A 27,268-nucleotide genomic window follows, 5' to 3' on the forward strand; every position below is an offset into this window, starting at 1 on the left:
TGGCCTCCGCGGGCTCACGGGGCGGGGAAGGGGGGTCGGGCTGCAGGAGGAGGCGCCCGGACCGCGGACCAAGAGCCCGGGTAGCGGTCCGCGCCGGGGCGGGCGCTCCCTCAGCACCGGAGTATGCAAAGGAGCGTGTGCGGCCGGAGGGCTGGCGGTCTCAACAATAATGCGCCCGCGGGGCCGGCCGTGGGTCCGCGCGCGGCGGCCGCCGGGCTTACCTTGACTCGGCCTCGAGGCGCGCGCGGGGCCGGCGTGCTCGGGGGCCGGGCGGCGGCGGCGGGCGGATGGCGGCGGCACGGCGCTGGCGGCGGCGAGGGCGCGCCCGGGGCCTCGTCGCGCTCCGGCTCGGCGGCCTCGGCGGGGTCCGGCTCGCGCCGCGGCCGCGGCTGCTGCCGGGGGGCGCGGCGGGCGCAGCAGAGCGGCGGGCGGCGGCGGCGGCGCGAGCGGCTCCCTCCAGTCCCCCGCGCGGGCGGCGGCGGCAGCGTCGTCGAGCGGTGCAGACAAAGGAGGGGCGGAGGGAGGAGACGGAGGGTGTGGGAGAGGCGGCTTCACCGGCGCGGGCAGGCGGGCGGCGACGGCCGCGCTCCTCTCACTCCTCAGCAGCGGGGACCGAGAGAGGGAGCTGTGTCTGAGGAGACGCCAAAATCCCCCTTAGCGCTGCCCGCGGGAGGGGGAGGGGGCACAAGATGGCGGCGGCCGGGGGGGCGGGAGTTCAGTTCATGGATCCCGGCGGGCGGCGGAGGGGAGACCGGGCCGGCGGAGGCGGCGGCAGCAACGGGCGGGGGAGGGGGGCTGATCCCGCGTCTCCCCTCAGCAGACAATACAAGCGCCTCAGAGCAAGTCCCCGAACCTGCCCTAGCCAAAATGGCGGCCGAGAAAGAGCGGAAGTGACGTAAGTACCTCATTAGCATAAGAGGACTCATTGTCCAGCTAACTAGGGGGGGCAGTGGGAAACAGTACCCTTTCCCCCCCCATAGACAACTCTTGCTCCTACCTGTGCTTGCTCCTAACTTTTTCTGAGGGAGGGTGGCACCAGCACCCCCACCCCCACCTAAGGGACATTATATAATCCCCACTGAGGGGGAGCTCTCGCGAGAACCAAGAGGATTTGCCATTGACCCACTAGGAGGCGCCGCCGATAATGGCCGCAGTGCGCCTCCACGGCCCGTGTGCACGGCGGGCGCCTTCCTCTGGCCACAGCGCCGGCGGCGGAGGCACAAGCAGAGGGCCGCAGCACGCGCTGCACTCAGTCAGGTGGCCGCGCTGGGGATCCCTGCGCGGGCCCAGCTGGGCCTGGACTACATCTGGTGGGAGGGGGCGTGCGCACAGCCCCGCGGCTCCACGTGCTGGGAAGCCCGCGCGCTCGGGCTGGGCAGCAGCCGGAAGGGCAGACACACCTGGCCGGTCATGGTCATGCCCGACACCTCCTGCTTTAAATGAGGTGTGAGGGCCTCGTGCTTCACACACCGACTTGAGATGAGACCCAACCCCATGGATGCTTGACCCCTTGCGGGTGGGGTGGGCTATTCAGTGGACAAGCCTGCGTTTTACAGAAGGCCGGCTGTTGCCCTGGGGCTGGACATTCTTCCGAATCAGTGATGGACTCTTCTCTTTGGCCTGAAGAAAACAAGTGGGATCCCTAGCGTTTGAGGCCACTGGTCTAGTGAAGCCCAAGGATGAGAAATGATGTTGCCAGTGGGCCTTCACAAGATCCTTAAAAACCACAGACTGTAGTCCCAAGCCGTTAGTGCTCCCACAATTTGGACAGCATAGGACACAACGTGGGCCTCTGTAAATTTAGGTCAACCCCAACCAACACATTGTCTTCTCAACATTCTTGAACCCACCCTTTTATAGTTGAGCACATTTGAGTGTCTATCACTGGCTAGACGTACTTAAAAGTAATAAATGTCATTGTGAAGGATTAACCAAACCTGCTAAGATGTGCTCTGTACATCTTACACTTATCTTTTGCTGTTTCTCTAAATTTCATGTTAAAATAGTTTCAAACCATACGTAACATCCCAAAAGAATCTGACTTTACTGAAAACAGAACAAATTGTGGTTACATAAAGCTCAATGTCTAAGGCTTCAGTTAGCAGGTTTAACAAGCTGTTTCATCCAACACAGTATTCCGTTAATTTCTGAAATTGTGATAAATTATATCTTTAAAAGCCAAATCAGTATTTCAAGGGAAAACAACAGCTGAAAAAAGTTGTAAAAAGGAGGAGGGGACCCAAAACATTCGATTTAGAGAAACAAAGATGAAGAAGCTAATTCCATGTTGCAGAAGACAGGCAAGAACTAATATGAAATAAGCAAAATAATTTTAAATTTAGTTTTCCTTAGATATACTTAGATATCATACAGAGATAATACCAATACAAAGGGAGAACATCTGGATTTCATCCTTGGCCCCATTTACAAAGTAAAAAGGGATGCTGGATTCACATGTAAATGTTTAAAAAGATTTTACAGTGTTTAAGTCACCAGATTTACTACAAAAATGCATCTAAATAGTCCAGATTCTTTTCTAAATAACTTCCAAATGGTGAAAGTTTTCACTGCTCAAATAATTTACTGTAAATAATGATAGTGTTGTAATGATTGTGGGAATAAGAACCAAAAGACTAAAAAAGGCAAAAGGTACCTACTCTAGTGAGGTCTGAGAAGACAATATTTTATAGTGGGTTCTCTGACGTGGTTATTTAATCTCTGCTCCACATACTTGACAATGAAAATTTAACTTTGGGTTCAGACGAGAAGGAATCTAAACACTCAAAAAAAATTATTTTACATCAGTGGTAATAAATTTTCTGGTTGTTAGTAGTGATGAGAGAAGTCACTTCCCCAAGGAAGAGGGGTCCATGGTGGGCCAGCTGTTCAGCTCTGCATAAAAGGGAAACAGAATAGAAGAGGCCCTTATTGGAATGTGTCCTATGGATTCAACTATGGGAATAGGTAATGTTCAGAACGACACCAAAAGGTTTTATACTCTGGTATTTATTTCTGGTAGGATCTGTTAGAAATGCAAATGGAAAAATCAGACTTTAAATTTCTTTAGCAGTCAAATTAAGCCAGGAAAATGCAGTAATAGGAATACTGTTCACTAAATACGCTTATTAAATGACTTAGAGACGCCCCTTCCTTTTACTTGCAAAGGAAAGGCAATGTGATCTTAAGCTTATTTGCTCAAAGTATGCCTTACTCAAAATTTTAAGACACTGCGTGATCTAAAAGCTATGCTATACTTGGAAATTAATCTTTTTTGCAATACCCACTTAAGGTGGGTAAATAGAATATTTGTGAGGGCTTTACTGAACATTTCAACTGGCAGAACAGTTTTGTCAACAGAAGAGCTATAGGGGATTTAGTCATATTACTAAAGATGTATGCTTTGTTAAGGGTCCTGAAATAACATGAAAAATATTTTGAGGGAAAAAACATAGTTGTTTAAAAATTACTACAGCTGGGAATTCCCTGGCAGTCCAGTGGTTAGGACTTGGCGCTTTCACTGCGGGGGGCCCGGGTTTGACCCCTAGATGGGGAACTAGGATCCCACAAGCTGCGCAGCACAGCCAAAAAAAAAAAAAGGGCAGAGGTGTGTATTTCTTTTTTAGTTCATATAGAAACAGCCATGTATCATATGTGTATTTCATGAATATAATTAGCACTCCTCTTACTTCTGACATGTATTAGGTATGAATCCAGAGCTATGAATACAGTTTTTATAAAGAATATTTCAAAATCTTTCCCATGTAAGAAATCCTGCATTTGCATACTCTAATGAAAGCATTATTTTTATGCAAAAATTTCATATACATTTATTTATAGGTCTTAGTACAGCAAAATGTAAACGAAAATTGAGAACACTGCTCATTTTTCTAATTTAATTTGACATATAAAATGGAGTTTCTCAGGAAAAAAGATTTGCATGAAATTTACCTTACCTTATGATTTATGTTCTAAGAGTACATTTTATAAAAATCGGCAACCAGGCTTCTTTTATGTTTAAATTGAAATGAACATGATTAAGTATAAATGAATAACTTTCTTTTATGTAGTAGCAAAGAGAGTCAATAGTCCTTTCAAGAAAGAGACTATTTCATTTCCTCCCAACTTGGATTCACCATAAACACGATCCACAAATGATATTGGAACCTAGTTAAAAAAATATATGTTAAGTGAGTCTTCAAAAATATTAGGAAGGAAGCATAGCAGGCATACAACAATTACTCATACAATAGAAACAAGATTAGTCCGCTGATAGCAAGTCCTTCAAGGTAAATCCGAATTATGGGATTCTTACAGTAACTGTGTGCACCTCCAAGTCTTCAAAATTAAACATGCATTTTACTATCTAAAAATAGGTCATCTAGCCAAAGCTACAAGTGTTTTGAAAAGCACTGATACTGAATATTAAGTTGGTTTACTCAAGCTTCCCAGAAAAATTATATGCCTGAAGAAGTAAAATGGCCTTTCACCTAATTTTTTTCAGTAGTCCATCAAATTTAGCTGTCACTGTTTAAGCACTAAGTTAAAAATCTTATAACTTCCACAACAGTAGTAACATTCTAGTTAGCTATTTTCTTGCTCTGAATAAGAATATTATTGTTAAACGAGGAGAGTCTTCCCTAAGAACTTACTAGCTGGCTGTAAATAGTACAAATCCCCTCTGCTCCCCCAATTCCTGCCCTTTTCATGTACTCATAGGCAAGGAACAGGCAAAAGGGATTCACCACGCGTTTTTAAGTAGGGTGGCTGATGGCTGAGACAAGGGAAAAGCGGCAGACTCATCCCATAATGCTGAGCGGTCAGAAGAAAGGGAAAGGAGGAAGAAGATACCGGTAACTTTTATTTATTTAACAGGGAGTGCTGCCTTCTGTTATGCTTTGAATCTTGGTAAGTCAAATATATTAATTTTAAAGAAATGTGAATTTTCACCCTTTTGCATGGACACCTGGAAGCCTTCCATATTTATTTAGTAGTTTATGAAAATTAACCTTTTTATGATAAAAAGTAACCCTATTGTTTCTTTAGGAGGAGTATAACACGCTATTTACCATACCTCGCCAACAGTATAATTCAGCTGTCTTGCCCGAACAATCATCTCCATCTGGAAGACGTAGCCTTTAGAAACACATTTTTCTATTAATTTCTGTAAAACTTCTTTTTGGTATAACCTGTAAGAAATTAAAATGTATATGTACACCTGGATACATGCCTACATGTATCCTGACCTTTCAAAAAGTTCACTGGTATTTATAAAACCTTAAACTTTCACCAGCCATTTGTATATAGAAAAGCTCTCACAGTTGATGATTATGATACATTTGTCCTGAACTGGAAAGGCCATAAAAATATTTGGTAAATAATTTGGGACGATTTTGAAAATGAATTCTTAGTATCTCTTAGAGAATTATCTTCCTATCACACTACCAGAAATTATAAAAATATGGTAATAAAGTGAATCATGTGGAGCAGAGCCCCCCCATCGTTTGTAGTTTTTAAATTTTTCTTAAAATTTATTTTTAAAGCTGAAAGGGGAGAAACTGTTTCAAATACTGGAACAGAGTTGACAGATGATGAAGCAACAATATAAACTAGATAACAAGAAAGAAGTAGTTAACAGGCATTTCCTCATAAATGTCTATTAAGTTCCTATTTCCTGAGATCTAAATAAATTCCTGAGATAAACTAAGTCCCTCTAGGATGAGCTTGGTTAAGCTAGGTTAAGACAGGAAGTAGGGATCACAGGATGAGGCAATCCTGGTGGGAATCAGCTATCAGCAACTGAGGTCACAGTTAGACACTTAAACTGGGCGAATGCACATCCTAACTTTAGATGGACTGCAGGCCAAAGGCAAAGCTCATCAGATTTACAAAGAAAGACAGGAGCTGGGAAGTCCTATGGGTGAACTCAATCACATTCTTCAGGAGCTCCCTATTTTCAGAGTCACTGAGGTAAAAAAACAAAAAAACCCCTGAGCCTCAGTGAGTAGAAAGGCAGCAATTTCTACCTCTTTCTTCTTGCTGTTTTTCTTTTTGAGAAAGCTAGAAGAGGCAGTAACTTTGTTCTCTTGGTAGTTAAAGCCACCTGGATCTATAACGCCAGAGGGTTTTATACCTGGAACTCACGTATCTTCTCAGGCTTCCTTTCAGGTTACCCCACCTTTTGGTTTTTCAAGCTTTTAGGTGCCTATAAGGCTAAAGCACAATCCTTAGAGGAACCTGAGGGGGATTAGTGGTATGCACTCCTTTATCCCCCCAGTCTCCATCAGAACTCAAAAGAATAAGTCTGGAATAAATGTGAAGAAAGGAGATTCTGATGGTAGTAATATTCATTCAATAACAAATGTTTATTGAGGAACCTACTGTGTTTCAGGCACCTTTTCATGGTTTGGGATTTTAGCAGTAGAAATTAAAGATATATGTCGAATGATGTTAAGTAGGGGAGGGAGGTCTGGGATTATGGGAAGAACTATGATGGTGGGATAATGGAATAATGTTTCAGCAGTACCTTTAAAACTAGGATTAGGCTACGAATTCTTTCCCTGTAAGAGTCACTTTATTCCCATAAGAGTCACTTTGTAAGATTTATTTCTCTTCATTGCCACCCGTCTCCTCCACCACAATATCTTTTTTTTTTTTTTATTACAATCTTTTTTTTTTCCTCTGGAAATCAGAGATCTTTGTAACACACCATTCATTTGCCTCCAAGTGCGGAACTGAAGGGATATATTTATGGGGTCCCTATCTATCTTTTATACACCAAATTGTGCTTTCAAAATAATTTACATTTTAAATCTAGAGAGGTTTCATTTTCATTATCTGACGTCTAATTTGCGATGGCTCCTCTCTTCACTTTTGACTCTGTCTTACTACCTCTGAACTGCTATCCAACAGACTTGCAGTTGCACTAGTGGTACTAGTTAACCTTCAACAGCCAACTCCTAATTTGTGTGTTTGTGTGTTCTAATGAAGTATGGAAGAATCAACATTATTTAATGGATAGAAGCAAACACCAAATAATATAAAGTATTAACCAATGCATGGGTCTGGGCCTTAAAGTAGATGAACAGAAATTTTATAGTTTCAGAGATAATACACACACCCCCAGAAACAAACAAAAATAAGAAGACCCCAAGGACCTAGCAGGAGGCTTTGCTCCGTTTAAACAAGAATTTTTTTTTTATAAAAAAATGGAGAATAAGGAAACTGAAAAAGCTTTACATAAATATTAAAGATTTTAAACTTTTCTGTGGACAATGCTATAAACTGCAGAAAATTACTGGAAGAGGCACTGTTTTTGAAGCCCATCTCAGTAATGTTCTGAATGAGCAGTCCGTGGTCACCTCAGGCCCCTCAAGGGCTGAGCAGTGATACTAATGTTAACAAGCACACTAACCTGTCGTCCATGGTCTTTAAAAATCACAATATTTTCCCTTAAGATGCTTAGGCTTCATTAGCAGCTTCTAAGCAACTTCAGTCTATCTTTTTTAGCGTTCCAGAACAAAAATGGGATAGAAACGAAAAGTATTTCTTTAAGTCATTATAAAGCAAGAAATTTAGGCAAGAAATTGTAAATAGTAGAAAACACACAATCACAGGTTTTTCACTGTACCTGAAACTTCCTGTTAAATCAGACGCTCCTGGTCTCAGCAAGATCTGAGTTATAAAATTGGCCCCACGGCTGCCAAATAAAAGATTTTCTTTATAAAATACAATTTCTAAACAAAAGAAATACACCCAAGTGTAGAGTGCTAAAAATGCTACACTAATTTCATAAATGCAACACTATTTCACAAAAATGTTAATTCTATGGAACAAACAGAAATTATTTGTCAGTGAAAGGAGATCTGGTAGTTCTCATTTTTCAGAGAATAGGGATTTTTATTCTTGGAATGTGACATATAGAGGTGACCATAAAACACTCATTCTTCCAAACTCTAGGTGAGAATGGTAATAGATTTTAAACTCAACTCACATACTTGCCAACAGTCATGATTTAGAATTACAAACATCTGTCTAGACAGCAAAAGTGATCTATCAGGGATCCGGAGTTTCTTTTTCAGATTCAAATCACCAAGTGATGGCAGTTTCCAACTGTGTAATAGGTCAGTTTGCATTAAAATGGTTTTTTTTTTTTTTTTTTAAAGGTGTGCAGGTGGGAGAGGGTTTTGGTTTTCGGCAATTTCTGGAAATTGACCAAAAGTTCCATTCTGAGACTTTCTTAGTCTGCTTGGGCTTCTATAACAAAATACCATAGACTGGGTGGCTTAAACAACAGATATTCAATTCTCACAGTTCTGGAGGCTGAAAAGTGCAAGATCAAGGTGCTGTAGACTTGGTTCCTGGTGAGGATCCTGTTCCTAGCCTACACATGGTGCCTTCCTGCTGTGTGCTCAAATGGAGGGGGGCAGAGGGGCAGAGGGGCAGAGGGGTTGAGGGTGGGGGTAGGAGGAGAAAGGCCAAGCTTTCTTGGTTTCTTCTTGAAAGGGCACTAATCCCACCAAAAGTGCCCCACACTCAGGACCTCATCTAAACCTAATTACCTCCTCAAAACCCCACTTCCAAATACCAACACTCCCTGCATAAGGTACTTTAACACATGAGTTCTAGCAGAAACATTCAGTCCCTAACAATGACTTTAGGATCTGTGCTTCAAACACAACTAAGTGTCAATCAACTATAAGCTATTACTGACTAATAGCTATTATTAACATTTCAAAAAGATGTGAAGTACAGTTGGAAAAAATGACTTTGGTACTGCAACTATATTTTAGTGGGCTCAGATTATTTTAGAGTGTTCAGATTCAGAAAAAAGGTGTTTTTTTTTTTTGGCGGGTGGGGGTAGAGGGCAGCAGGGGAAGCAGCCTGGAGAAAACAGTTTCTCTCCAAAGCCAGGGTAACCATCAAGGCACTCCTTAGGAGTGTTTCTTTCTTTCTTCCTTCCTTTTCCTTTCCCCCTTCCTTCCTTCTCCTTCCCCCCTTCCTTCCTTCTTCTCCTTCCCCTCCCTCCCTTCCCCACCCCCGACCCACCCCGTGCCACACAGCATGTGGGATCTTAGTTCCCTGACCAGGGATCAAACCCAAGCCCCCTGCATTGGAAGTGCAGAGTCTTGACCACTAGACTGCCAGGGAAGTCCCAGGAGTGTCTATTTCATATAAATAACATGGTTGCGGATACAGCTGGCATAATGGCTAACAGAAACATTTTCCTGTTCAGTTTGCTTCTAATAGCTACAAAAAAATTCCAGGACATAGTTTACCCACCAAAATGGGTGTAATCAAAGGAATGTGAGTGTATATGTATTTATGTGTATGTGTGCATGTGTGTATGTATATATTGGTACATCTATTTAAGGTAATGCATTTTAAAATTGGGGTCTTTTAATTAAAATGCAGCAAGAGTCAGACAGACTTGGGTTCAAATTCTGGTTCTGGACCATACAAATGAGACCTTGAGCAAGTGATACAGACTCTTTCTCAGGAGTTTATACTATAAAGTCAGTGCAGACATTAACTACTAATGACAGATACAACTCAATACAACTAAATGATCCAACTAAAGGTTGTAAATTGTCTCTGACTGGGACTCCCTGATTTTAAATAATAGCTTTAATGACCAAATTCAGAGAGGCCTGAGAGATCACTGATTTGTTGCTCTCAACCTTGGCTGCACAACAGAATCATCTGGGAGCCTGTGAAAAACACTGATGCTCTTGCACCACCTCTGGAGATCCATTCAAATGGTCTGCAGTATGTGTGTGCACAAGAAAGGGAGGACAAACAGGGAGCAGTTGTGTATAATTTTCCCCCTACATGACTTCAATGCTCAGCAGGATTGAAAACCACTGATTTATCCAACCCCTTCATTTCACTGCAGACTGAGGCTCTTATATGTTTTAAATACTTGCCCAAGGTTTAACAGTTAAGAGGCAAAAGTGACATTAACCTAAGAGAACCTTCAGTAGGAATGAAGTGAGTGATAAAAAATACTATCAGTAAGAATTTATACAAAGTTATGTTGTTACACAAAAAGCAGTAAGCTATATAGATCCTTTAGAGATAGAAACACATCTTCCCAACAACCTAGGTGCCATAGATTAAATATGGTCAAAAATTCTTTGTGGGTCTTCCCATCAAGAGGTGGATTCTATTTCCCCACCCCTTGATTATGGGCTTGCTTTGACCAAAAATTAATTCGGTGTTAGTCCCAGAGCTTAGGGCTCAAGAGTCCTTGCAGTTGCAGCCTTGGTACTTTTGGGTGCTGCCCTTAGGATGCCATGTCAAGAAGCTGATCCAGCTTCCCAGGTAAGCGGCCACATGCAGGAGAACTGAGATGGCCCAGCCAACAACCAGTACCAACTGCCAAACATATGAATGAGGCCATCTTGGAGCCTCCAGCTGAAGGAAACTGCATGAGTGAGTCCAGGTGAAGTCAGCAGAGGAACCAGTAGCCAAACCAAAGAACTGTGAGAAATAATAAATTGTTGCTGTAAGTCACTCAGCTTTGGGATGGTTTGTTACACTGTAATAGAAAACTGAAACAGTTTGTTTCATTTCCATCTTATCATGAGGAAAGTAAAGACTAGAAAAGGTAAAATATGCAAGGGGACACAAGTAATTAAAAGACACAATCAGGATTTTAACCCAGGTCTGCCTCCAAAGCCTCACTATTTTATGCTGCTTAGTAAAAGCTGAAATCATGAAGTGTCTTAAATTACTGAAAAACATACATGGAAAAAATTACATATTTAGTCCAAAAATATAGATGAATAGTTCACTTAAATCAAAGCTGAAGGTCCAGCAGAACAAACTGTGCTGAATTAGACCATTTCTATGAAAGGTTCAAAGGTTTATGCTGATTTTTCCCAAGTGAAAAGCATCCAAAATAAAATACTCTAACACAGGAAAGATTGTGGGTAAGAAGCTATCTGGGAATACTTCCTGGAAGTTACAATCGAATCCCACAAACTCCAAGGCAGCATGGTAATTTCATCCAAATACCTGTTAAAAACATATTTCTAGTAGTTACACTTAAAAAAAAAATAGAGAAATCATGAGCACATACATACATACCTGATTATTTTCCTTTTCAAATCCCAGCCATATACACCTCCATTTCCTTTGTAGCGAGTTCCAGAGACAATGTCAAAATTACCCTCCTTTTGCTTCCTGCAGAAAAAAATAAATTAGCTGGCAATTAGAAAAAGCTGTTGAGCTTTCAACAGAATTGCTAAAGCAAAGCTTATGAGTATTTTTAATTCTAACAGATATCACCAGAAATTACTTTCCAAAAAGGCTGTAGTAACTCATACTTCCTCCAGCAATATCCATGTTCATTTTCTATCATCTTATTGGTGCTGGATGTACTGTTCTATAGGTCTCTAATTTTGAAAAACTAATAGTGACACACGGTTATTTTAACTGCATTTCCCTGACTACAACCCAGGGTGAATATCTTCTCTTAGGTTTATGAGCCATTTGGATTTCTTCTACACATGGCCTGCTTGTATCTTTCACCCATTTTCTACTCCACTGGTTCCACTGCCTTATCAGGTCAAAGGAGCTTTTGTGTGTTGGTGATCTAAGCAGAGAAGGTATTTCTGAGGTGACTTTCATGCAGAGATCAAGCAAGGAGAAGTAGTTGGCCATTAAGGAGCAGTGAAAGAGCGCTTCAGCAAGGGGGGAGGGGCACAAGATGAGTTCAGAATGCAAGGCAGGGGCCACATTATGAGTGGTATGAGGGGCAAGTAAAGGAGTGTGGATTTTTCCCCATGTGTTCACAGGAACTCCTGGAAGTGTTCTAAATAGGTGAGTGACATGATCTGATTCTGTGTTTGTGTATTTAGCTTACATTCAGAACAGCTTCCAAATTCTTATTCTGAGAGGTGTCATGGTCTCTTGGGTTTTCTAAAAATATAGTTACGTTACCTGCAAATAAATGTAATTTTGTATCCTTTACCAATATATACTAAATTCTTATGTTACAACATTACTTAAAATCTCCATGTTTAATGATAGGTGGTAAGCCTATAATCATTGATGAGTTTACTGGAAATGACTCAACATGTCACCATTTAGTAAGACCTTTGTGGGGAAATTCCTTGGTGGTCCAGTGGTTAGGACTCTGCTGAGGGCCTGGGTTAAATCCCTCGTCGGGGAACTAAGATCCCGCAAGCTGCGCAGTGAGGCCAAAAAAAACAAAAACAAAAACAAACACCTTTGTGTTAGGACCAGGTTGTCTTCAGTATGTTTAAGTGGTTTCCTTCTATTTCTACATTAAAATTTTAATTAGAAATGGCTAGTGAATTTTACCAAATACGCTTTAGCGTCTATAGACTTAATCACGCTTCTTTTCTTTTCTTTTTAAAAAATATTTATTATTTATTTGTCTGTGCCAGGTCCTAGTTGCAGCACACAGGCTTCTTAGTTGCGGCCGGCAGGCTCCTTAGTTGTGGCATGCAAACGCTAAGTTGCGGCATGCATGTGGGATCTAGTTCCCTGACCAGGGATCCAACCCGGGCCCCCTGCACTGGGAGTGCCGGGTCTTAGCCACTGGACCACCAGGGAAGTCCCCAGTCATGCTGCTTTCTTTGTTAATGTGATAAATGAATTTTTTTGACCGATTCCTGATTTTGGCATTCCTGGAATAAACCCCAGCTATTCATAGTGTTTTACCCTTATGATGCAGGGCTTAATTCCATTTAACAGGGAAGCTGCTTTTCATATTTTTCTGTAGTCTGTAAGAATTAGGTAATAAAGGAATTATCTGTTGATTACTCCTCTCAGGACTCCTAAAATATATCATTTAGTCACATAACTAAATATTCACATGTCTCAAAGCTATACCTTGGTTTCATTTTTGATAGCAAACTTAAAATAGCATGAGTATTTTTAATGAATGAAAAATGAAAATAAGTACAAAATCAATATATGATAAATGATTTGAATAATTCTTTCAAATATTAGAAATACCTACCTAATGAATTCAGGAATAAATTTTGGCTGAAATTTAGAAAGAATAAAGAGTAGGTCAGTAAAACAGGCTAAGACTATCATAAATAGCCTCTAAAGAAACATACCACTCACATGGTGTGAGAGATCAGCATCCATAATGATTATGTAGTTTCCTGTGGCATGTTTCATCCCATGAATATACGCAGTTCCTAAAAATGAAAATATTTATATCCATTAAAGGAAATCACCAGAAATGCTTAGGTATACATCTGAACAGGGAAGAAATTGCTAAGCACCTCTGAAAAGCATACATTAGTCCTCTAAGTCCTATTTATTATTCTCCATCAAAAACATCTCTCAATTTCATTCTTTCGTCTCCAATTTCACTTTAGTCCCGGGCACCATCTTCTGATGCCTGGATCCCTACCTAACCAGTCTCTCTGCTTCTGCTCATCCCATCACCCCTGTCCCACAAAAGCTACGCAGTGAGTGTCTTCTACACTGTAAGCCTGGTACACTAGAGCCCTGTCTCCAGGGCCAAAGGTGCAGCTAGCAATTACTTAGCCACCCTCATGCCTAAAAATTCCTTGGGGACTTGGCAGGTAAGGGTGACTGGTCAGGAACAGGCTGTGGGAATTCCTGCATTCTCTAGCCCCAAATCACCACAGTATCTTATCAGAAAGGCAGAACTCTTCTGACTACTTTCGTTAAGAAGTGACTATCCAGGGACTTCCCTGATGGCGCAGTGGTTAAGACTCCACGATCCCAACGCAGGGGGCCCGGGTACGATCCCTGGTCAGGGAACTAGATACCACACGCATGCTGCAATGAAGAAGCCTGCAAACCGCAACTAAGGAGCTGGCGAGCCACAACTAAGGAGCCCGCCTGCCGCAACTAAGAGCCAACCAGATTAATTAATTAATTAATTATTTTAAAAAGTGACTATCCACAGCTTTTTGGATTTCCACTGACGGGTTAGTAATTCTTGGTGGCTTTCATGGCAGTTTCAAGATTATTTCAATCCCAAAGAACCTTCTGGATTCAGATATTCAGAACATTTGATCATGCCATGAAACTGAGGGTCTTCAGGACAGCAGATACTCAATTTTCAAGAACTGTGCTTCCCCCATGCTCCCCCAATTTCTCAGTAAAATTATACCACTTTTCAACATAAAGCAGCTGTGACCAACAATAGAAATAAAGGCATTCAAGATTTTCATCTCAGAATGACTGACCTCATCTGAGCTTTTCTATAACCCCTTACATTTTAAAGCTGGAAACGCTTCCTTTTTAAAAAATAAACACCTTTTAAAAACTTGTAACTTCAAGAACTGTTCAAAAGACTTACAGCTAAGGGAGTGTGCTGGTCTAAATGTTTGCCCTTAGATCCCTTCTCTGTTCTATATTGCAGGGTACTATATTTGTTTTCTTGTCAACTGGTTTCCAAACAGCTTTGGGAGGCACAGGAGGAAGGAAGAGCTCAAGGAGAAGGGGAAAGTCCAAGTGTCCTCCCCTTACGCTGCCTCCCCACATGGACCAGATTCCATCCACGGCTCCCGCTTCTGCCAGGCATCCCTCACTCCACCATTCTAGCTCCTCTGGGCAGCCCGGGTTCCCGGCTCTAAGAACACCATCTCCTCCATTGTCGCTCCAGCCCAGGAGCGGTAGTGAGCTCCAGCTGCTACTAATCTCTGAGTAGCCCCACTGTTCCATTTGGCTTCTCAGCAATTCCTTCACCTGTGTAACCAGATTCTCTGTATTAAATTCCCTATATTGAAAGACTTACAGTGGTTTCTGTTTTCCTAAGTGGGCTTCGCCTCATACAGGCAATTCAAGTTAAACCATCTGAATATCATTAAGATCATTAAAAACCATCACAGGAGGTCACTGTATTTTGGCCCTCTTCCAAACTGGGGAAATACACACTGGATAATCTTACTAAGGCAAGGAGCAGGCATGAGGGGTGAGAGGTTCTACTTACCTAGTCCCAACTTTTGCTCCCGTGGTCTTAGAAGCTGTAAGAATAAGAAATGGCATTTTAACACAAATAATCGAAAATCTGACTAATAAAAACTTTTTTTAAATAAGTGCTCACTCATTTTAACAGAAATACAGCTGCATTTGTTAGACCTTAAAGCAGAATATGCTTAACATTTTTTGCCAAAGGAAAAAAAAGCATTTAGTAACAAATCAAATAATTTAATAGCTTTCAAGGAAAAGTAACATTCTTTCACCCAAACCCCACAGACCAAATCTTAAACTCCGCCCCCCACCGCACCCCAGAGCTATCCACCAAAAAAACAACATTTTTTATGTCTATTACTTGGTTTATCATTTTAAGCAATGTCTATTGATTCCTTCCTAGGAAAACTGAGTATTTAACTCACTTATTCTGTACCTTTTTGGAATATTTGATAGCCATGCTTGTTTTCTCAATTCCCTTTGTGATTTTACATGTTGATACTCCATCCACTTATCTTGACTCTATGCTTGGATGACCTCTTATTCTCTGTTGGTCCAATGACATGATTTCAGGTTATATTCCTAAGAAGATTAAATTCTTTCTCCTTACAGTTTTTTTTTTAAAATTTATTTGTTATTTTTGGCTGTGTTGGGTCTTCGTTTCTGGGCGAGGGCTTTCTCCAGTTGTGGCAAGTGGGAGCCACTCTTCATCGCGGTGCGCAGGCCTCTCACTATTGCGGCCTCTCTTGTTGCGGAGCACAGGCTCCAGATGCGCAGGCTCAGCAGTTGTGGCTCACGGGCCTAGCTGCTCCACGGCATGTGGTATCTTCCCAGACCAGGGCTCGAACCCGTGTCCCCTGCATCGGCAGGCAGATTCTCAACCACTGCGCCACCAAGGAAGCCTCCCTACAGTTTGTCAATTAGTCTTTCTACACTTCTTCCTTCATATATAAGCACTGACTTAGTTGTTGTTATTTCCTTTTTTCTCTAAATTTCTGGAAAAGTAGAATGCCAAGGTTTTGACGCTAAGTTTCTGAGGTAGGGGGCTCAAGTAGACTCACTACTGGGCATTTCTTATCCTCCCCCCTCCCCCGCCCCCCGGCACTTGCCAGTGTGTAAGCAGGTTGCCTCAGACTGCAAATCTCCAAAGTATTTTCAGTTTAATTTAAGCAGGATAGATTTTTTTTTCTTTTTTTTTTTTTAACTACACGCAAGCTGCTATAGGTCTAGGGGAGGAACAAAGATGATAAAATACATTCCTACCCCATGAGCTTTTATATAGAGGAGAACTAGACATTCAATCAATCATCTATAATAATTACAATTCACTGAACAAAATCAAACCACACATGTCAGGTGTTATTTGATTTTGTGCTCAACAGTTACTGACAAAATACTGACCTCATCTGGTATTTGCCCTGAAAAAGCAAATCCTTTAAAGTTCATCTTAGATTTTCTATAACCCTATGTTTTAGCTAAAAAAACTTTCTTTTTTTCAAACAAAGGATAATTTTGTTATTTATAATTTCCAGAACGTTCAAAAGTTTATATAAAATACAAACCACGTTACATAGACAGGGTACCATGGAGCAGTTAAAAGAATGAGGTAATCTGGTGACAAAAGATGACCACGGTATAATTAAAGAGTAACAGAATGACACAGGAAGACTGCATTTATGTTTAAAAACAAACACACACATATAAAACCACATTACCTGGTTCTATAGATGTAGAGACAGACAGACAGACACACACACACGTGCACAGAAAGGTCTGGGGTAACATATACCAAAATGTGGACTGGGGTCTCCCCCTGGAGAAGGGACTGGGATGCAGATCAAGAAATGCTCATCAGAGGCCAATTCAGTTTTACTGGTAATATTTACATTTGACAAGAATATACTTGTTTACTTCTTATGTAATAAAAAGTTCAAATTGTTTCATCTCCTGTGCTTTATTTTCAGACCCCTAATTCCACCCCTCTCCTTTTTTTCCCTCCTCACATCAATATGATTGCTTTTTCTTACATGAGGCAGGATGACTTAGTAGATGACTATGGAACCCCCCTGCTAATTTGCTGTGTGACCCTGGGGCAGCAATGGGCACACAGAGCTCACCTCACTCAGCCGTCATCAGAAGAAGCTGTGAATTCACAGCAAGTGCGTGTAAGGGTACAGGGCACATACCCTGAAAAATGCTTACCACACCGGCTTAGAAAATACCATACGACACTATGATTTGTTTGACAAAAAACTTACTTTGTAAAAATCTTTATCGTAGAAAATCTTGATGACACTTCAGAAAACTATATCAATTTCCACTAGGATCAACACCATTTGAGTGGACCTGTTTTACCGTACTCTCGAAAACGGGTTGGGAGAAAGAAAAAAAATAAATCTGCAGCTAAGAAAAGGCTAATCGTACTCTCCTATTTTGCAATTCTTATCAGTGAGGCTCATATTTTTTTCATTTCTTTTTTTTCACTTTTGACCATCTGTAGTTCTTGTTTTTATGAATATTTATTTCTGTACATTTGATTAGGATAGTGATCTCTTTGTCAGAGATAATATGTTGGTATTTGGGGATGAACCAAATATTTTTAAGTAGTCAAATCTCTCAATCCTACAGTTATGCTTGACATTTTAAAAGTAATGAATGTGTGTTACACTTCATTATCAAAACAATTTTTAAAAATACTAAACTATAAATAATGACAAAATATAGATGAGTCTATCTGATCTCAAGTTGGGGGGATGAAATAAGCCATATACATCAAACATAATAGAAGCCCTCCAAATCTCATATCTCCCCACCCTGTGATCATTGTTAACAGTTCAGAATATGTGCCTCCGATTTTTCTATGGTCCCACTCCTGCCATTTATTAATTACCTATGTACCCTTGGAAAGTGACTTAACCTCTAGTCTGTTTCTTCACCTCAACAGTTAAATTTTTTTTTCTTTAGCTTTTTTTCTAGAATATTCATTTCAACCAGTTTGAAAGGCTAACAAAGCATCTGTGAATATTTTATCTGAGGTATTGTAAGGTGGTTCCTAATTTTTCCCCCAACTAAATATATATATGTCACCTAAAAAGCAAGCAAGTGCCCTCCCTGGCATAGCTTGCTACTGGCGCGTGTGCACGCGCACACACGTAATTTTCTAGTTTAAATGACCTAAAGGTGATAAAATAATGAATGAATAGGGAATTTCCCTGGTACCACATGGAAATCATGACAGTAAATGCTATTTTTTCCTCATTATTTTAAATTTTATTGGATTGATGGGAAAAGTGGAATGCTTTGAAGACCATGTTGTTTTAGAATTTGAGGAGATCAATTCATCAGGCATTCCTTAAGCTCAATCAATCACACCTCAAGGCTGAGGTTCTATGACAAAGGTATTCAAAACAGTTAGGCTGATGTTCCCAGATTAAATGGAAGTGCATAATGAGAGTATTCTATACATTATGTGAATCAGTAGCCCTGGCCCAGAACTTAATAAAAACTGAGGAACTGTTGGCCAAAAATATGAACCTAGCATTATCAGAAGTCAATGCTAGAAGGATGAAAATTTCAGTTTCTATCTCCTCCGTACACTTGTACATCTGGAGGCATTCAGAGAGGACTGACGTGTGCTAGTTCTGTGAATTGCTCGTCCGTCTGTGAGATGGAAAGAACCTCTAGTACAGGATAGATTTACCATGTATATAAGAGTAACACATTTCTTTAAATGCTTCTCACCAACTAAGATCTCCTCCAACTGCATAGAAATTATTTCATTATTGGGACTAATCAAGAATATCTGGACCCAGAGCCTATTCTTTATGATGCTTAATTGCCATTTCTTGAAATGCAAATATCAATAAAGGTTCTCCAAAAGACTTCTTCTTTCCTTTTTATGGCTGAGTAATATTCCATTGTATATATATGTACCACATCTTCTTTATCCATTCCTCTGTTGATGGACATTTAGGTTGCTTCCATGTCCTGGCTATTCCAAGAGACTTCTTTATTCCTATACCAATCGTTCTCTGTTGGGAAGAGGGGACAATTTTGCCCACAAAGGGAGGGACACTTGATGTTATCCAGAGGTATTTTTGGTTGCCACACTGAGGAGGGGGGCTGCTGCTGCATCTCGTGGGTAGAGTCCAGGGATGATGCTAAACATCCTACAGCATACACGACAGTCCCTCACAGCAAAGACCTATCAGGTCCCAAGGTCAGTAGTGCTGAGATTGAGAAATTCTGGTCTATACAAATTACAAAATATCCAATGCCTAGAATGTGTTTTCTAATTAACTCTGGATTTAATGTAAGCTTTTGGCCCAAGAAGTAGCTGAAGTGATCTCACAAGTATGCTCCAACGTTTATAAAGCCAAAACACTGATCAAAAATAAAAATTACAGGGCTTCCCTGGTGGCGCAGTGGTTGAGAATCTGCCTGCTAATGCAGGGGACACGGGTTCGAGCCCTGGTCTGGGAAGATCCCACATGCCACGGAGCAGCTGGGCCCGTGAGCCACAACTACTGAGCCTGCGCGTCTGGAGCCTGTGCCCCGCAACGGGAGGGGCCGCAATAGTGAAAGGCCCGCGCACCGCGATGAAGAGCGGTCCCCGCACTGCGATGAAGAGTGGCCCCCACTTGCCGCAACTAGAGAAAGCCCTCGCACGAACCGAAGACCCAACACAGCCAAAAATAAATAAATAAAATAAATAAAGTAGCTATAAAATTAAAAAAAATAAAAATAAAAAAAAAATAAATAAAAATTACAAAGCTATTACAAAATGAACTCTACATCTGCCTATCTACATCTGTTCTTCCTGTAGAAGAACAACAGGCTTTAAGGCACAGTGGGAAAATCTGAAGTTTAAGACTCAGAAAATCAATCTAAATACTTCCACAAGACTGTTCTACAGATAAAAATAAAAATGCCAAGTTCTCTGAAAAAAAAAAAATGTTTCACATGAAAACAGTCAGTCACCTTTCCCAGCTACAAGCTAGCTGTAGGCAGGATTCTCTACTGAAAGTATGAGAATACCTAGAGAAAGGGAGCGAGAAAGATCAAGACACACATTACTTATTGCAACCTAGCTCTATAAATATTCCTTCTCATTTCAGTATCATGCTTTAATTCTGCCCTTCAAGGAAACTGATTTGCAGAGTCAGACATAAAAACAGAGTTCATCCAAAGGCTCACTATCGTGCTGTAAACCTACCACTGACTCAACATATCAAAGACATGTAAAACCTCAAGCACAATGAAAATGCATCTAAACCCCAAGTGTATAAGTTGCTCTTTAACTTTTTCAGTTTCTAGACAGACTGAATTTAAGCACCGTTCATTTATCATCTTTCCCCAATATAAACATAACTGTTATGATAGAAAAATGACTTACAATTTTGTCTGACCCATAGATCTTCTCCAACTGTTCAGCAACATCCCTTGTTCCATCTGGGCTTCCATCATCTATGATTATAATTTCATAGTTGAAGCCACTAAAATAAAAAAATTTAAATTTGTACTGCTTGGGGACAGTAGTCTCAAATGAAAAAATGATTTTAAAATCACTAATTCCTCCCCAGTATAAGTGGAAATTTATTGCCATGTTAAGCACCAAGGAAAACTTCAATTATCAAATGAAATAAATGTCAAATATTTACTATGTCACCTCCAAACTACGTACGTTGCTGGAAAATGCTACTATACAGTCCTGAGATGTTAAAATTCTCACAGAAAACATACTCTTTCGTTAAAAAAATTATAGTGATCATATATATTATATATGATAGGATATCATATAAAATTTTATACCTACTTGGGAAATGGAATTGTGGAACTTTAATATCAAGTCTTAGTTACATAAAATATTTCAAAAATACATTTAAAGATATCAAGTCAGCTGAGTAGCTCTGGGTGATTATTCTTTTAAATTTAATCCATGAATAAATAAATCTGATTTAATTTCACCCTTAGAAAACCCACTTGAGAATAGTGACAGTCTTTTACACCACTATTTCAAACAGTTATACCCATTATCCCATACTATCAAAAAAAAAAAAAAAAACCCAAAAACCAAAACAGCATAGAATTACAAAAGATGTCAGTGCTTCAAAATTAACATCTTTTCGTTGTTCCCATTAACTTCATGTGATAGTTTTTATTCTAAAAACAAGCCAGCACAATACTTGGATGTACCTGTGATCACCATCACATGTCTCCCCGCCTCCCTTTAAAGAAAACATTCTTTTTGTTAACTTTATTGGGAAACTTAAGGAGAGAAAAGGAGATACAGACAAACCCCCCGAAACGCAACATTCTGCTTCCTCTGGTCCTGCTTGAAGAAACAAATGTGAGGAAATCAACCAGAAAACACATTCTACTGTTAAAAGCTTAAAAAAAAAGTCGGCCCCAGCAAACTCGTAAGAAAGCAAAACCCATCCTATCTTCTAAGAGTAGATAAGATGACTTCAGTTTCCCACAGTGCATTAAATTTAGGCATGTGCTTTACAAGCCAAAAAAAGTTAAGATGTTGGACTTCCCTGGCGGTCCACTGGTTAGGACTTTGCCTTCCAATGCAGGGGGTGCAGGTTCCATCCCTGGTCAGGGAGCTAGGATTCCACATGCCTCATGGCCAAAAAACCAAAACATGATACAGAAGCAATATTGTAACAAATTCAATGAAGAGTAAAAAAAAAAAAGTTAAGATGTTGATTCTAGCTGTTGTTCTGAAAGAGATATACTTCATAAACAAATGGAGTCATTCATAAGCAAAATTACTGCCCTCTCCACTTCAAAGCACCCACACCACCTGAGAATCAGGTAGTTAAAGGAATCAAGCTGAGTGAACTTTAGGTAATTTGACTGTCATCTGAAAAGAAAATAGTTGTTTCCGTCATTATACTTCATTTTGATTAAAAAAATATCCACCCAGAAACTACTGAAAGATAAACTGCACTACATAAAAAAATTAAAGAATAGAGCAAAAAATACTGTATAATCAGAAGATAAGCTGGAACAAGATCAGCTACATGACAATTTCTCTAATCTGGAAAGAGCTTGAAAAATCAAAATATAACTTAAAGAAAAAAGGGTTAAAAGCTACGGATAAAAAACTTTGAAAAGCCGTGAATGTGAGGATAGTTATTTCATTCAAAGAATTATAATCAAAACAGCAGTATCTTTCACCAATTAACATTTCCAACAATGTAGGTTTAATAAAACTGGCTGGCTGGTGAGGAAACAGGCCCTCTCTGATCAATGTTGGAGAGTCCTAAACCGGTACAATCTTTTTTGAGAGCAATTTAGCATTAACTGTCAATCTAAGCACATCTCTGTCGACTCAGCAATTCCACCACAAAGACTTTATCCACGGTATACTAGTAAAAGTAAGAATGTGTAAGGAGCACTTCTTATGCGTCAAGCACTTTTCTCAATGCTGGAAAATACGTTGTGAACAAAGTCCCCATTCTCATTTGTAAAGTTAAAGTCAAAAAAGAAAAACAAAAAAACTCTGGAAATAATCCGTGTTCATTGATATGACACGGTTAGAAAAATTATAACACAGTCACATGATACTACCCAATTTTCACAATAATTTGCGAAGTTTGTATGTGCTGATACGGAAAGATCTTCAAAGATTTACACATGATCCCACTGATGCAACCGTAAAACAAGTTACTTCGTACTGATACCACGATTTTCTGAAGTTTAAAAAAAACTGTATAACTCTTTCAAATTCAACTCCAAAATCTCTCAGTTTCTAACAATCACATCAAACATTCACCGGCGAATCTGCCCTTCTGCCCTCTCCAGAAAGGATGTCCAGCCCAGCAGCAGCCCCCTAACCCACAGAGCCCAAACCTCATGCTTACATAAGCCCTCAGCACCCGGGCGGGAGTGAGCGGGCTCACTGAGAGTCCCGGCTCCTGCCGCAGATCCTGACCACCTAGATAGAGGGAGGAGTGAGGTCAGGCTTTCGGCCTCGCAGTAATTAAAAGGGTGGCTAGGGACTTCCCTGGCGGTCCGGTGGTTAAGATTCTGAGCTCCCAACGCAGGGAACATGGGTTCGATCCCTGGTCCGGGAACTAAGATCCCACATGCTGCGGGCGCATGCCAAATATAAAATTAAAAAATAAAAACAAACAAATAAAAGGGGAACCAGCCCTTCTAAGAAAAAAGCGGGGTGAGGAGTATAAGGGAGTGTATAATAAAGGAGTGTGTCACAAAACCCAAGGGCAGAGATAAGAACCCGGGAAGTATCCGCCTCTTTCCTCGCAGGGTGGCTTCCTCCCCAAGGCTTCCAGCGGGAGACGGAAGAGAAGCCAGGCAGGGGGCCGCCTCTCGCAGCCAAGTGCCGACACCCAGGCCGGGAAAGCCAGCTCATCTCATTCCTCTAGGAGGGCGGCCGGGCGCGCTACCTCTCGGAGAAGCTCTTCACCAGCAGCCACACAATAAGCGGTAAGTTCTCGCGCTCGTTGTAGGTGGGCAAAAGCACCGAATACTTGTCTTGTCGCGGGGTGCGCGGCTCTGGCTCCCGCGGAGACTTGGGAGACGGTCCGCTCGCTTCCCCGGAGGCCATGGCAGAACTGCGTCAGGTGCCGGAAGCGGAATGACGTCAACGCGGCGCGGGAAGAGGACGCGTCGGAACGTACCAAAGCCGGGAGGAGGGGCATGGTCCGGGTGGCGAGTTCTAGTCCTCCTAAGGCTCTCTGCGTAGTTCCATTGGAAACAGTCAGGACTTGTGACTCTTTCAAGTTGAATCTGAAGGTTGCTTCAGAAAAATACATATCTATTTATCACCTTTCCCCAAGCTCCATAGAGTTGTTTAGTTTATTCCAGTCGCAAGACGAGGGAAAGCCGGAAACGGAAATGCCTTTGACAACCTCCCGAAGAGGCTGCCATGGCGGCCAGGGAGGAGGTGCTCACGTTGCAGGCTGAAGTTGCGCAGCGTGAGGAGGAGCTGAGTTCCCTGAAGCAGAGGCTGGCGGCGGCTCTTCTGGCCGAGCAGGAGTCAGAGCGGTTGGTTCCGGTATCTCCCCTGCCGCCGAAGGCCGCCCTGTCCCGAGATGAGATTCTGCGCTACAGCCGGCAGCTCGTGCTGCCTGAGCTGGGCGTGCAGGGACAGCTGCGCCTGGCGACCGCGTCCGTGCTGGTCGTGGGCTGCGGGGGGCTCGGCTGCCCACTGGCGCAGTACCTGGCAGCGGCCGGCGTCGGCCGCCTGGGCCTTGTGGACTACGACGTAGTAGAAGTGAGCAACCTGGCCCGCCAGGTGCTGCACGGCGAGGCCCTGGCCGGCCAAGCCAAGGTCTTTTCGGCCGCCGCTACACTGCGCCGTCTCAATTCGGCGGTGGAGTGCGTGCCCTACGCCCAGGCGCTTACGCCAGCCACGGCGCTAGACCTGGTCCGCCGCTATGACGTGGTGGCTGATTGCTCCGACAACGTGCCCACTCGCTACCTGGTTAACGACGCCTGCGTGCTAACCGGCCGGCCCCTCGTGTCGGCCAGCGCCCTGCGCTTCGAGGGCCAACTCACAGTCTACCACTACGGCGGTGGGCCTTGCTATCGCTGCGTGTTTCCGCAACCACCTCCGGCCGAGACGGTGACCAGCTGCGCGGATGGCGGGGTGCTTGGTGTGGTTACCGGGGTCCTGGGCTGCCTGCAGGCGCTGGAAGTGTTGAAGATCGCTGCAGGTCTGGGCCCCTCTTACAGTGGCAGCCTGTTGCTCTTTGATGCCCTCGGAGGTCATTTCCGCTGTATTCGGCTGCGGAGGCGCAGGCCCGACTGTGCAGCTTGCGGGGAGCGGCCCACTGTGGCTGATCTGCAGGACTATGAAAGCTTCTGTGGCTCCTCGGCCACCGATAAGTGCCGCTCCCTCCAGTTGCTGAGCCCGGAGGAGCGAATTTCTGTCGTCGACTATAAGCGACTTCTGGATTCCGGGTCACCCCACTTGTTGCTGGACGTCAGGCCTCCAGTGGAGGTGGACCTGTGTCGGTTGCCTCACGCCCTACACATCCCTTTGAAACATTTGGAACGGAGGAATGCGGAGAGCCTGAAACTCTTGAGAGAAGCAATCCGGGAGGGGAAGCAGGGCACACAGGAAGGGGCATCTCTCCCCATTTATGTGATCTGCAAACTGGGCAATGACTCCCAGAAAGCCGTGAAGATCCTGCAGTCCTGGACAGACTTAGACTCTTTAACAGTTCGGGATGTTGTGGGAGGCCTCATGGCCTGGGCTGCCAAAATCGATGCAACGTTTCCGCAATACTGAGGTGGCTGGTAGAGTCTGACCAGTGAAAGATGTGGATTGTCATGTTACCTAAAGTTTTTTTGCCTTTATGAATGTATTTGCATTTTTTTCAGTAATGTATGGAAGAGCCTGGGATTCTCCAATATCTGCATATAGGTGGACTTCTTTTTATAAGGAGCTTTTTAATTGTAACTTATTGGGTGATGTAGCAATTAAGGGGTTACAACACTGTTCCTCTGAACTGTCTTGTGTTTGCCGCACTTGGATGGTGTGTTGAACAGGTGGGATAGAATGTAAGTGACAGGACTTTGTGTTTTGAACTGCAGGTCATTTGCGTGTCCTGCCTTTTTGTTTTTGTTTTTTTTAAATTTCCCAATTAAAAAATTCTTTAAAGTTGTCCATTTTATTGCTTGGAAAGGTGTAATATACTTACTGAATTGATCACGGATGAAATAGTTAAGATAAGTTTATTGTTTACTAAGACATTCTTTGGGTGTTATTTCTAATTCAAATGATAGAACATGCCCTAGAGAAATCAGTGTTTAAAATGTAAATTGTTAAAATATTAAAATGAAAATTAGCTGGGAAGTGGTCATTCTATTAAATATTTTCAATTAATAGCCAAGTAAGATATTTACAGTCTAGCAAGATAGAAACCACCTTTGTAGCATGTCAGTTTCTTTTATAAATTGCTGATTTTTTCTTAGACTTAACTTCAGGGTCTACCTTATGTTGTACACATACAGAAATTTCTAAACTGTACGGTTTGGCTTGCTTTGGAATCTTCAAGTCCCAAGTCCCAGCCTTCTGCCCTCCCCTGGCCTTTTGTCCCTGTCCAACCTGTTATTTTTATTTTTGTCTTTATTGTATGGCCAGAATGCCAAATACAGTATTGAATTAAAGTGAAATGAACATTCTTCTCTCCTTTGCAGTTTCAGGTGAAGAACTTTGAATATTTGACCAATATTACTTGTTATTGCTTTACTGTAGATAAATACCTTTTATCAGGTTAAATAAATTTCTGTTTATAGTTTGCTAAGAGTTTTCATTGAAGTCATCAAATGCTTTTTCTGCATTTTTATGTGCTTTTTTTCTCTTCTGTTAATGTTGTGAATTACATTTTTTTTTTATTGTGGCCAAAAAAACCCCGCATAACATAAAATTCACCCTCCTGACAGTCGCCACATGTACAATACAATATTGTCAACTCATGCACATGCTGGGCACCAGATTCCAGAAGCCTCCATCCTGCATGACAGACTTTATACCTGCTGAACAGCTCCCCATCTCTCCCCTTTAATTTACCTTTTCTATTTTGATTTAATCTGTTCCAGTGTTTTATAGCAGTATAAAATGTTGGTGTTTTTATGTTTGTGTACTTATTAAATAGCATTTTCATGAAATGGCAGGTAGTATGCCCAACTTCCAACGTATTATGCAACAAAATTAAAAGCAAAAATTTGGTATGTGAGTATATAGTAGAGGCAAGTTGAACAATCCATGACATATCAAAAGGGGACCTCTATTCTCCAGCTGATTGGTGTGTGGCAGGCCTATAATCGTCAGAAATCACAGATGTAAATGTAAAATGTTTGTATCTCAGTACAATTTTTAAAGATTAAAAGCGTTGTGGGCCAGACAAAACCCTCTGCAGGTCAGAATTTCTCACCAGTTTGCAACCTCTGACACAGACTCTTGTTTTATGATAAAAGGATGGTATTGTTTAATAATCAAATTCAAAATTAGACATCACTTTTTGAGTGTGAGACATAGCTCATTTTGGAATAGGCATGCTTAAAGTATGATAGGCCTTTGTTATAAAGACAAAGCAGGTTTCTTACGACTGTTTCTCCCAAGGAGAGGTGGAAATAAATGACAGACCTGGAGAGGAGAACAAAGATGGCTGGCCTCTGTCACACTTCTTACTCCTGGGAAGTGAGCTAATTCTGATATATATCGGGAAACAATCAGGTGGACAGAGTAGGAACTAGTTCATACTGGAAAGACAGATGTCCTAAAGTTAGGCAGTTTTGCTAGTTCCTGCAAACCTGGCTGTCAGTGGGACAGGCAACAGAAGTTGACCCTGACTGA

The 27,268-nt window shown here is 41.8% G+C and overlaps 3 protein-coding genes and 1 long non-coding RNA gene across 11 annotated transcripts in view; 2 read left to right on the top strand and 2 right to left on the bottom strand.

The window, feature by feature from the left end:
• Nucleotides 1-1,105, bottom strand: part of ADNP (activity dependent neuroprotector homeobox) — a 30,874-nt gene extending 29,769 nt beyond the window's left edge. For 2 of the 3 annotated variants that reach the window (XM_057529527.1, XM_057529526.1), the window contains exon 1: nt 222-1,104. The gene's annotated coding sequence lies outside the window, so the exon portion shown is untranslated. Of the gene's footprint in view, nt 1-221 lie in introns of all 3 variants that reach the window. The other variant, XM_057529528.1, reaches the window with a different exon arrangement.
• LOC130704904 (uncharacterized) lies at nt 31-5,471 on the top strand. 3 transcript variants are annotated; one of them, XR_009005462.1, is made up of 3 exons: nt 31-121; nt 818-895; nt 4,717-5,471. It is a non-coding gene; the product is annotated as an uncharacterized LOC130704904 (long non-coding RNA). The 3 variants fall into 3 exon arrangements; XR_009005463.1 differs by having other exon boundaries at nt 45-121; nt 821-895; XR_009005464.1 differs by having other exon boundaries at nt 71-189; nt 821-895.
• Nucleotides 2,021-23,543, bottom strand: DPM1 (dolichyl-phosphate mannosyltransferase subunit 1, catalytic). 4 transcript variants are annotated; one of them, XR_009005461.1, is made up of 10 exons: nt 23,349-23,540; nt 20,327-20,426; nt 14,951-14,984; nt 13,102-13,178; nt 12,992-13,017; nt 11,089-11,184; nt 7,628-7,696; nt 5,072-5,186; nt 3,954-4,164; nt 2,021-2,892 (listed from the first exon to the last, which is right to left on the bottom strand). XR_009005461.1 is itself a non-coding variant. In XM_007185291.3 (9 exons), exons 1-9 carry the CDS (start codon nt 23,507-23,509, stop codon nt 4,060-4,062), a joined length of 783 nt encoding a protein of 260 aa, XP_007185353.1. In that variant the 5' UTR covers nt 23,510-23,540; the 3' UTR covers nt 2,021-4,059. The 4 variants fall into 4 exon arrangements, 3 of the variants coding, with proteins under 3 accessions (XP_007185353.1, XP_057385512.1, XP_007185354.1); XM_007185291.3 differs by having other exon boundaries at nt 2,021-4,164; XM_057529529.1 differs by lacking the exon at nt 2,021-2,892 and having other exon boundaries at nt 4,042-4,164; nt 5,072-5,133; nt 23,349-23,542.
• A 61-nt stretch (nt 23,544-23,604) lies between these two features.
• On the top strand, nt 23,605-26,448 carry MOCS3 (molybdenum cofactor synthesis 3). Its single transcript, XM_007185290.3, has one exon. It carries the CDS (start codon nt 23,831-23,833, stop codon nt 25,196-25,198), a length of 1,368 nt encoding a protein of 455 aa, XP_007185352.2. The 5' UTR covers nt 23,605-23,830; the 3' UTR covers nt 25,199-26,448.
• The last annotated feature ends 820 nt before the right edge of the window (nt 26,449-27,268 follow it).

Source organism: Balaenoptera acutorostrata, chromosome 15, assembly GCF_949987535.1.
Source record: "Balaenoptera acutorostrata chromosome 15, mBalAcu1.1, whole genome shotgun sequence".
Classification (NCBI taxonomy): Eukaryota; Metazoa; Chordata; class Mammalia; order Artiodactyla; family Balaenopteridae; genus Balaenoptera; species Balaenoptera acutorostrata.